General features: G+C 54.6%; 1 protein-coding gene across 1 annotated transcript; it reads left to right on the top strand.

Moving 5' to 3' along the window:
* Positions 1-1,943: 1,943 nt before the first annotated feature.
* Positions 1,944-3,304, top strand: LOC130600767 (interferon lambda-3-like). The gene is made up of 5 exons (XM_057412388.1): positions 1,944-2,105; positions 2,374-2,451; positions 2,619-2,762; positions 2,846-2,926; positions 3,028-3,304. Exons 1-5 carry the CDS (start codon positions 1,944-1,946, stop codon positions 3,121-3,123), a joined length of 561 nt encoding a protein of 186 aa, XP_057268371.1. The 3' UTR covers positions 3,124-3,304.
* The last annotated feature ends 8,319 nt before the right edge of the window (positions 3,305-11,623 follow it).

Here is an 11,623-nt window from a genome sequence, read left to right as displayed (position 1 = left end):
CAGCAATGTGTCTGTGACATGCTGTGGAAGGAAACCCTGATGGGAACGTCATGAAGCTCAGCAAGGAGAATTCAAAGTCCAGGCTGTGCTGGCGACTGCCCACATTGAAAGCAGCTCGACAGGAAACGCCCTGGAGGTCCTGGTGGGTGCCAGGTTGAACATGAGCCAAATGCGTGTCCTCGTAGCACAGAAGGTGGACGGTGTCCGGGGTTGCTTGAGGAGTGTTCCAAGCAGACCAAGGGAAGCGATCTTTCCCCTCGGCTTAGCCCTGGTGAGGCCACCCCTGGAGTGCTGGGTCCAGTCCTAGGCTCACCAGTGCAAGAGAGACGCGGACAGACTGGATAGAGTCCAGTAATGGACCACGAGGATGATGAAGGGTCTGGAGCATCTCTCCTGTGAAGAAAGGCTGAGGGAGCTGGGACTGTTCAGCCTGGGAAGAAAAGGTTCCGGGGCTCTTGGTGTTGCCTACTGACGGGAGAGCAGACAGTGGGCACAACCTGAGACACGTGGAAGTCCATGTGGACATGAGAAAACACTGTTTCTGTGAGGGTGGTGAGACACTGGCACAGGTTACCCAGAGAAGCTGTGGAGTCTCCAACAAAACCAGACACAGCCCTGGGCAGCCTGTGCTGGCTGACCCTACTTGAGGAACGGTTGAACTGGACAATGTCCAGAAGTCCCAGCCCACCTCCATGCCTCAGTACAGCACCTCTGTGCTGGTGTGCCCACCATAGCTGTACCTTCCCGTGGCCTTGTGTAAGGACTTTGCGCATTTGCTTGGACTCCTTGAGGTTGGCAGTTTGTTTCCAAATAGGAGCGTTAAAAATTGGGTCCTTCTGGAGCAGTGACCTCTACGGCCACCACGTGAAGCCCTGCAAAGTGTGCTTGTGCCTCTTGCTGCCTCACTGCAGGTTTGCTGTTTGGATACGGGCGTTGCGCTAATTTTGAATCTTTAACGCTTGATGAATGCATGAAATGAAAGCCCAGCAGTGACGGCTTCACATCGCAGGACGGTACCTCGAGGAAGGATGGACTTTGCTGAGTGGAGGCATCATTCCAGATCTCAGCAGAGAGATGTCCACACGTGAAAGCTGCATTTCCAGACTAAGCAGGGAGGAAGCCCCATCCAGCTCCAGCGCTGGCGGCGCTGGCAGCACCACTCATTTCCAGCAGCCTCCCTGCAGAGCTCTACATCCCACCTGGAAAACACTGTGGAAGTACTTCTGCTTTCACCTGTTTTCCTGCATTTTGTCATGAACCTGGTCTGTCTGCATAACCCAGAGGTGCCCGCAGGCTGCATTGTGCAGTGCCCGCTCTGGCTGTTGCTTCCATCCCCTCCCTGCCACAGCTGTTGTGCTGTGCTTCCCACGGGGAAACTGAGGCACGAAGTGCTGCTGCTGCTCAGGAGGCAGTGGGACCCTCCGAGCCCGCTGTGCCCATTGGGCTGTGAGCCTGGGGACTCCCATAGCTCCCAGCGCGTGCCAGGCTGGGTCACGGCCGCCTGCGCCTCTGCACCACTCGACGTGGCAGCAGCGTCCCCCCGTTCAGCTCCATGGAGGGTGCGCTGGAGGCAGCCCTAGCATCCCCCTGCCCTCCGGGCGCTGCCGCGCTGCCCTGTCGAGGCGGCAGTGGGAGGCGGGATTCCCTCGGCCGCCGCTTTCACTTTCCAGTTTCCAGCGCCGACAGGCTGTGGATTTTCCTGCCACCTGAATGCGCCGTCGGGGCAGCATAAAAAGCCGTGGAGATGAAGCAGAGAAGGGAGGTGAAGCAGCTCCCCAGCACCAGCCCCCAGCCCGACTGCCAGCATCTGAGTTCACTGCCTGCAGCAGTACCAACAGGGATCCAGCCCGGAGCGCTGCGCTGTGTCCTCTGTGCCTTCTGGCTCCACAAGCTCCTCGCCCCATCCATCATCACCTGCTCACTGTCAGGCTCTCGTCAGCACGATGCTGTGCCTCAGCTTCATCCTCCTGCTGGCGCTGGTGGTAGGGACCAGCCTCGGGGCTGCCATCCCCCAGGATGCCCTCAAGAGGAGCTGCAGCCTCTCCAAGTACCAGTTCCTCGTGCCCCATGAGCTGAAGGCTGTGCAGAAGATGAAGGAGCACTTTGTGAGTAGGGCTAGCAACAGGGGGCTGTGAGCTGGAGAGGGCAAGGCAGAGGGGATGCCAAATTCGAGACCCTCAGTGACAAGGTGGATGCTTTCTGCAGCAGTCTGGGCACAAGGAGGATGTTTCCCAAGGGAGTCCTGGGGACAAGAAGCTTGCTGACTCAAACTTCAACCTGGTTTCAACCCCCTCAAGGCTGACCAGATTTGCACAACGTCGCCAGCGGTGCAGATGACATTTTTTCAATGTCCCCCTTGGTTTGTGCCTGCAGGAGGACATCATGCTGCTGTCGGGCCACAAATGCAACACCAGGCTCTTCCATCGCAAGTGGAGCACGCTGGAGTTGTCGGTAAGAGCGTGGCAATGCTGTAAGAAGGGGGTACAGCCCCCTCCAGCCAGGACCTCCCCATCCCACCTCCATCCATCTGCACCATGGGCAGTCTTTGAGACCCAATCCTCCAGCACATTGCCATCCCTGGCAGTGCGGGTGCCTAACCAGGACACTGCTGCCCACAGGTGCCCGACCGAGTGATGCTGGTTGAAGCTGAGCTGGACCTGGCCATCGCCGTGCTGGGGCTCCCTGCTGTGCCCAGGCTCACGGAGCTGCGCCAGCAGCCCCTGGCCTTCCTCACCCAGGCTCGGGAGGACCTGCGAGGCTGTGTGAGTGTCCCTCCAAGTCCCCAAGCCCGTGCACCCCATGCACCCAGGTCACCTCTGGTCCTTACTCAGCTGCTCTATCGTAGGTGGCCATGGAGGCTCCTTCTTATCATCCCTCTGGGAAACTGCGGCACTGGCTGCAGAGGCTGGAGATGGCCAAGGAAACGGTAAGTCAGGGCAGGGGGCTCCGGGGTGTTAACCAGCTGCACGCTGCATGGGGCTGCTGCACCTCTCTATGGTGCAAACCTGACCCTTCTCACCACCACAGGAGACTCCCGGCTGCCTGGAGGCCTCAGCCATCCTTCACCTCTTCCAAGTGCTGAACGACCTGCGGTGTGCAGCCCTCCGGGAGCAATGCACTTAGTCCCTGCCGGTGGCATGGCACAGCATGGTACAGCACGGCGTGGCATGGAATGGTGCTCACCAGCCCCAAAGGATGTCTGGAGGACTGGGAAGAACGATCTTTACTGCATCACTGGACTGTAATTTCCTATTTAAGCATTTTTCTTATTTATGTGATGAGCTCAGGGAGCAATTCTTTTTCATAGTCTGTTAAATTATTGGGGTTTATTATAAATGACTTGGGAGGAGGTAAATGTATTTATTGGATATCTTTGTTTTGCTGGTTTTCAAAACACTGTTTTTTAAAGAAATCTATTTTTATCTGCTATTTATTACAGAGTACATTATATATATTTGCCTGCATAAGTTATTTCTTACATACTATTTAATATGCAGAATAAAACAAATTTTATAAACAGATGAGCTGCCATCATATCTTTTGAATACGCTTCACAGTAACTTCATTCCTTTGGAAAAGTGAGGTATGGGGGAGGAGGAAGGATATTGGGTGAACTTTGAGCATTTGCAAGTAAATCACAAACCTTTGGCACTCATGTTCACCTCCAGCTGCCTGGGGACACCCCAAATGCCCCTTGGGGTTGCCTCTGGGGACAGATGAATGCTGTGGGTGGCCCCGGGGACAGGAGCCCTCTGGCCACCCGTGTTGGGTGGTGCGAAAGAGCACATGAGGCCTGGAGGAACATGCAGCCTAATGCAATGCTCACGTCCTAGCATGGGCTGGGCAAGCTCCTGGTTTGACCACCCCAGGGCCACTCAGCCATTGTATCTTTTGAATATTCTTCACTGTAACTTCATCCATTTGGAAAAACGGCTTTCTAACGGCTGCCTCCAGCGCACCCTCCATGGAGCTGAACGGGGGGACGCTGCTGCCACGTCGAGTGGTGCAGAGGCGCAGGCGGCCGTGACCCAGCCTGGCACGCGCTGGGAGCTATGGGAGTCCCCAGGCTCACAGCCCAATGGGCACAGCGGGCTCGGAGGGTCCCACTGCCTCCTGAGCAGCAGCAGCACTTCGTGCCTCAGTTTCCCCGTGGGAAGCACAGCACAACAGCTGTGGCAGGGAGGGGATGGAAGCAACAGCCAGAGCGGGCACTGCACAATGCAGCCTGCGGGCACCTCTGGGTTATGCAGACAGACCAGGTTCATGACAAAATGCAGGAAAACAGGTGAAAGCAGAAGTACTTCCACAGTGTTTTCCAGGTGGGATGTAGAGCTCTGCAGGGAGGCTGCTGGAAATGAGTGGTGCTGCCAGCGCCGCCAGCGCTGGAGCTGGATGGGGCTTCCTCCCTGCTTAGTCTGGAAATGCAGCTTTCACGTGTGGACATCTCTCTGCTGAGATCTGGAATGATGCCTCCACTCAGCAAAGTCCATCCTTCCTCGAGGTACCGTCCTGCGATGTGAAGCCGTCACTGCTGGGCTTTCATTTCATGCATTCATCAAGCGTTAAAGATTCAAAATTAGCGCAACGCCCGTATCCAAAAAGCAAACCTGCAGTGAGGCAGCAAGAGGCACAAGCACACTTTGCAGGGCTTCACGTGGTGGCCGTAGAGGTCACTGCTCCAGAAGGACCCAATTTTTAACGCTCCTATTTGGAAACAAACTGCCAACCTCAAGGAGTCCAAGCAAATGCGCAAAGTCCTTACACAAGGCCACGGGAAGGTACAGCTATGGTGGGCACACCAGCACAGAGGTGCTGTACTGAGGCATGGAGGTGGGCTGGGACTTCTGGACATTGTCCAGTTCAACCGTTCCTCAAGCAGGGTCAGCCAGCACAGGCTGCCCAGGGCTGTGTCTGGTTTTGTTGGAGACTCCACAGCTTCTCTGGGTAACCTGTGCCAGTGTCTCACCACCCTCACAGAAACAGTGTTTTCTCATGTCCACATGGACTTCCACGTGTCTCAGGTTGTGCCCACTGTCTGCTCTCCCGTCAGTAGGCAACACCAAGAGCCCCGGAACCTTTTCTTCCCAGGCTGAACAGTCCCAGCTCCCTCAGCCTTTCTTCACAGGAGAGATGCTCCAGACCCTTCATCATCCTCGTGGTCCATTACTGGACTCTATCCAGTCTGTCCGCGTCTCTCTTGCACTGGTGAGCCTAGGACTGGACCCAGCACTCCAGGGGTGGCCTCACCAGGGCTAAGCCGAGGGGAAAGATCGCTTCCCTTGGTCTGCTTGGAACACTCCTCAAGCAACCCCGGACACCGTCCACCTTCTGTGCTACGAGGACACGCATTTGGCTCATGTTCAACCTGGCACCCACCAGGACCTCCAGGGCGTTTCCTGTCGAGCTGCTTTCAATGTGGGCAGTCGCCAGCACAGCCTGGACTTTGAATTCTCCTTGCTGAGCTTCATGACGTTCCCATCAGGGTTTCCTTCCACAGCATGTCACAGACACATTGCTGCTGGACCAGGCTCCCACACCAGCCTCTTCTGGTATAGCAGTAATTAAAAGCCTGAGCCCCAGCCAGGGTTCAGTGCCCTCCAGTGTGCAAGACCATGGCACTGTCTTCAACCTCTGCCTCCCACCAGAAATGCACAGGTTTATAGGAATAAGCTTTATTCACTGCAATGAGTTCACAATCAATACAACTATGAAATAAAAGCCCAAACAGCAAAATTATCATCACCTCCGTCACCGAGGTGAGGTACAGCTCAGCTGGGATGGAATCCCAGACTGGTTTGGGCTGGAAGGAACCTTAAAGCTCACCCAGTTTCAACCTTTGCAGGGGCAGGGACACATTCCACAAGACCAGGTTGCCCCAAGCCCCTGTGTCCAACCTGGCCTTGAACACTGCCAGGGATGGTGCAGCCACAGCTTCTATGGGCTGTTAATAGGTGGCACCTCAGTAGAAAATCCCAATGGATATAAAAATAAACATGGCCCCAGGCAGAAAGGGGAGGAAGCAGGTCCAGGCCCTGCCTGGAACTCTTCAGTCTCAGTGGAGCAGCAGGAGAGTGATGGTGGCTCAGGGTCTCATACGGTGGAGGCCAGCCAGGTCATAGGGCAGTTCCTGTGGGGCGTTTCTTCCTCCAGATCAAGGTATGGGCCAGGCCGGGGTGTTCTGGCATCTCCAGCAGCCACCAGTGGGGCTGGAGCAAGGTCCACAGCACCCAGAGAGTGATGTCCAGCACCAAGATGATGTTCAGTGCCTGCTGTGCTGGGATGGCCTCATCTGCACCCTCAGGACCCAGAGCAGGGCTAGAAGATGGCCCTGGCATGCACACAGACTCACCACGAACCACTGCCACAGGCCCCTGCCAAGGCCAGGGCTGGGGACGCTCGGGTCACCCGTCAAGTCCCAGAGCAGCATCACATCCCTGTGGGACCGAGTTTGGCTTCTCTTTCCCACCACTGTGGCTTTTAGTTCTCGGGCACATTTCTGGTTGGAGAAGTAAACAAAACCTCATGTCTACATGCAGGCACAAGGAGATCCAGAGGAACGAAGGAAAAGCGAAAGCTGAGCAGTGAAACTGCGGCCACAAGCGCAGCACCAGCACTCAGGCTGGCTGCAATGAAAGGCTGAAGATCATAGAATCGTATCATCACAGACCAGTTTGGGTTGGAAGGGACCTTACAGCTAATCCCCATCCAACCTGGCCTTGAACACTGCTAGGGATGGGCAGGCACAGCTTCTCTGGGCACCCTGTGCCAGTGCCTCATCGAGGTCTCCTGGGCACCTTGCTTGGATGCCCGTGTTCCACTTGCCCCGAGCTGTAGCTGAGCAGCAGCGAGGGATTGTCACTGGTGGGATGCGGTCTCACTATGCTGGGCATTGGCACCCCGGCAAACACCTCACACAGCAGTGCCACGCTTCAGCACATCCCAGTCCCAGCCCCGCCAGCAAAGCCTGGCTGTATTGGGCACGGCTCCCGCAGAGGTGCTTGTGTCAGCTCCTGCCATGACTGCACAGGGACCCCAAAGCCAGCACGGGCTGTGCGCTGTGGGGTCTGCAGGGTGCTGGGGACCCGCCGCAGACATCGCTCCAGCCCTGGTGGTTCCCAGCCGCACCTGCAGGCAGTGCTGTGCTGGGAAAGTGGTATCGATGGAGCTCCCTCCTCAATGCACACAGCCCGGCAGAGCCACTGGAATGCCTCAGACAAGAAATTCCGGTACATGGGAAGTTCTGGGTGCAAGAAGGAAAGTGAAAACGGGCACGGCCGCAGGCAGGGGAGGCAACTGCCCGTGACTCATCGGCTGCTGCGTGTTGCCAGCATGGAAAAGCCTTGGCCACAAGTCACGCTGCGGGAGCAGGTGCAGGGGGAACCCAGATGGCTCCTTCCTGAGCCCTTTTGGAGCTTGTCTGGGATGAACTGGCTCCTGCCAAAGTCGCCAGGCTTGGGAAAGATGAGGGAAAGAACCAAAAACGCTGTCCCCAAAAGCCAGCTTAAAAAACAACCCCCCTGGGAGACGTGCAGGAGCCCATGGCCACGTGCTGAGGCAGGGGAGGGACATCGGGTGGCCTCCACTTGGCACCATCTCCAGAACTGTACCCACCAGCCCAGTGGGTCAGTGCCACCAAAGTGCTGCTGGCCCTACTGTGCACCCCAGAACCCTTCACCGCCTCTTGGTGCCGTGGGGCTGGCTTGTGCCACGCTGTGTGTCCCACGCTGGTGATGCAATCCCTGGTGTTACATCACTGCCAGTCACCTCCTGCATCACCCTGGGGCTGTGCTGAGCAACGCGCAGTGCTGGGGAGGGAAGGGCTGGTAGCTCCAGAGTTACTCAGTGAGGACATTGGATAGAGAGAAAAAACTGTTCAATTTAAAGATAAAAACCCCAAACAACACTTTGTCCCCAGAGCCTTTGTGCTGGCACTGGAGGCACATGGGGTGTCCCTGGGCTGTGGGAATTCACCCCACCAGGACAGAGCTGGGGCTCCCTACACGCATCCCCACAGCCGTGTCCTGGGCAGGAAGAGACCTCTAGTGCATCCTGAGGAGAAGACAAGCCACCAGCCCCATCCTCACCCAGCAAGGGAGGTTTCATTCTGCTGCTCGCCCAAGCACACAGGGACCAGCCTCGCACCAGTGATGGGCTTTCTTCCCCCGGCTGTCCTCCTGGGACCCACTATCCCTCCGGGGAGGCACCAAGCAGGGTCAAAGCCTTTGCTCCCCACCCTGGGCAAGCTGAGCCAGCATCCAGTGACCCCAGTGGTGATATACCGAGGGTCAGGCACCCTTAGCCAGGGCAAGGAGGCTCAGACTCTGCAGCCATGGCAGGAGCATACCTGAGAGCCCCAGAACCCCACTGAAAAACCTCCAGCCCCACAAGCCTCCTCCGGGAGCGCTCTCTGAGGCAGGGAGCAGAGGTATCGGTTCTGCCTTTCTTACCCACGCACCAAGGTGTAACCAAGAGAGGCCACAACCCTCCCCATGGCATCAGGGCAGCATTCCTGCCAAGTGCAGGAATTACAGGAAAGGGAAGATCCCAGCAGAGGCTGTGACTGGACTGAAAATACCCAAAAGGCAAACAGGAGGAAACCTGTGCCATGCTGTGCCCAGCGTAGAACCCTGTTGCCTCTATCTGCCCCACCACAAAACACAGCCTCTGATCTTCCCTTTGAACAACAGTGGGCTGTTGGCCCTGTGGCAACAAGCCCAAAAAGGTTCCTGAGTGTGCTGTGGGGAAGAAACCTCCTGAGGGCTGAAGCAGCAGTGCTGGGCAATCCTGGGGCAGAGAAGCTGCTGCTACATCCACACCAGCCAGCAAAGCACCAGCGATGGTCACACAGTGGGTGAGAACAGCCCCTTTCCAGCTCGGCCTTAAGGGGCAGCACACAGCTCCCAGCTTAGCCCAGGCAGGGGAAGCGCAAACAGCCTTTTCTACCTAAAGCCCATCTGTCCCATGGAACAAGAGGCCACGCAAGGCCTAGGAAAGCAATGTAACCAATGTAACCCATGCCAGCAGGTGCTCTGCAGCCTCTCTTACAAAAGAGGAGCCGCAGCAACTTGTTCTCAGCTGGTTTTATTCCCAAGTGTGTAAGAAATGCAGAAAGTTTCTCAGCTGTTACTGTGATTCTCGTCTGCAGAGATGGGGTGCAGCCCAACCACCAGTCTGAAACAGGACCCTTCCCGTGCAGCCCTGGGGAGACTGGAGGACCAAGCTGGACAGGAACCCAAGAGCTGGCATAAGCCCTTATCTGCTTTCCACACCTCCAAATCTTAAGCCCCCAGAATTAATCTTCCCAAGGAATAAGAGTGGCACCAAGTGGGCTATTAGGAGACAACCCACTTTTGCCTGCCTTCCTTCCTTCCTTCCAGCACAGCTCAGAAGGGTTTCCTCTCATTGTGCCTTGCACCCCAGCACACAGACGTGCCTCACCCAGAACTCCACTGGGATCTCCCGAGAAGAAACTCCCATCATCTCCAGCATCCTGAAATGAAGCAGAAGAAGGGTCTCACTCTGCTCAGCCAGCTCCCACCTGACATGGTGTGACACCCACAACCAGAGATGAACCCGAATGGTTTGGGGTGGAAGAGACCTCAAAGCTCATCCAGTTCTCACTCCCTGCCGTGGGCGTTGTGTGATGTAAGCGTGATGGCCACACTGGGGCAGAGTAGCTCTGGGTATGTCCCATGCAAAGGAAGTTCACTGCAAGTTAAGGGTGGGGTGACTGTGTTCCTTTGCCAGCCATGGGTGATGGAGCTGCAAGTGCCACAACTGGCCAGCATTAGCCTAACACCCCTGCCAGCTTTTTGTAGCTCAGGATGATCCCATCAGCTTCTCCTGGAGGGTGCTGTCTGAGCCAGCAGTGCTTCAGCTTCCCCCTGGGTAGATGAGGGAAGCTTTCTGCTAGGCAGCCCTGGCTTGTAGCAGCCTTGCACTTACTAGGATGTTTGCTTGTATATGCAAATTAATACTAGCCCAACTTGGTTTTGAATAGGGAAGAGTTGTGTTTTTTTCCAAAGGGAAAACCCTTTGGGATTTAAAATCCTGGAATCCTGCAGGATGCAAACAGGGTAAGGTCCCTTGGGATTTGGCACATGTCTGCCTAAGGTAAGGCAATAACAAGCTAGTTTTTTCTGTTGAGGCTTTTGTGCCACTTTCAACATCACCTAAATTATGCTGGTGCTGTGGTGAGGGATGTGGCTAAGCTGTGCTGCTGAGATCTGTTTTGGTTTCTTTTTCCAAGAGCTGTTTATGCAATGGAGCTTTCTTTTGGAAGACTTGTTCTTATTTCCCATATATACACACTTTCATGCTATCAAATAAGCAGGGAAAATCATCTACCGAATTACAGAGAAAGCAGTGGAGTTTGGAAGTTTTTCAGCTGAACGTTCTTAAGGCTGGTCCTGAGTGGCAGAGCCTCTGCAGCTATGCAGGGAGTGCTGTCTTACATGTTGGAGGTGATGTTTCTGCAGACAAATCAAGTAAGCCAACAGCTGAGCTTTATTGATGGATCATGTTATACATTCCTGCTTCAAACCCTCTGACCAGAATCCGGGTTGATCATGTGTAAGGAATCAGTGTGCTCTCACCTCTCAGTGGGAACGTGTTTTGGGGATGCCTGGCACTCTGAAGAACAGGAAAACAAGTTGCTGCTGGTGTTATGGGAATGTACTGTTTTCTAATGCACCAGATACTTTTGATGTTGTAATTTCTGCTCCCATCTGGTACTGTCCGTGATTCAAAATAATAATTCCTGTCTATCAGTAATCATACAGGGAAAAATTTTGTTATGTTCCCATGTTACCACCTGGGGAGTGTTCAGTGAGATCTGACTGCTTTTAGTTTGCTTTGACAAAAAAGTTTATTTGAGGAATAAACTTCATTTTGAACCACAGGTGATTTGAGCTGCATGTGTAGGAGTAGCTGATGGGTTACTCATTTTCATGCAAAAAAACAGCACTCTGGACTACAGGGACAAGCCAAAAGATACTGCTGAAGGCTCCCTGGAGTCCGTACTGCTGCCTCAGTCAGCAATGATGTGCTTCCCCTGCACATCAGATGTCTCAGTTTAGCTGTCACCTCTGTAGCTGCAGTTGAACCATTCCTTCTGGAGAACTTTGCCCTGCAACCCACGTCCCCTGTCTCTCCCTCTGCACTGATGCTCCCACAGATGTGCTTGCAGTTGAGGCTGGGGTGGCTTTTCTGTCCCAGGGTATTCTTAATTTTCTTTTTGATTAAAGAAATCTTATTTCTATGTTCTCCTCAGAAAGGAAGACTTACTGCCCCAAGACAACAATTCTGTGTGCACAAACAACTGTCTCCAACTGCTTCAGATAAGTTTTGGCCCCATACTGATAGACTTGATAGATCAATGTAATAGCCTTTGAGAGGGGGAAAAAATGGAGATTTACAAAACAGAAGGCTGCAATTTGTGCCAAACCTGGCAGAAATGGGAGAAGGTATACTGGGAGAAATGCAGTAACTGAAATAACTTTGGTGCAGGCATCTAAAGGATCAGGTTTTATCAAACAGCCCCTTGCATCTGCTAAAGTATGACCAATTTGTCAAAGTAGTAAGGAATTCCAGCTGGTTTGTGGGAAAGCCCTGAGGGAAGGCA

This window comes from Pezoporus wallicus, unplaced genomic scaffold, assembly GCF_028554395.1.
Source record: "Pezoporus wallicus isolate ANWC-B61680 ecotype Strahan unplaced genomic scaffold, APGP_CSIRO_Pwel_v1 contig_6566, whole genome shotgun sequence".
NCBI lineage: Eukaryota > Metazoa > Chordata > Aves > Psittaciformes > Psittacidae > Pezoporus > Pezoporus wallicus.
The sequence above is the reverse complement of the archived record's forward strand: the minus strand, read 5'-3'. Positions and strand labels throughout refer to the sequence as shown.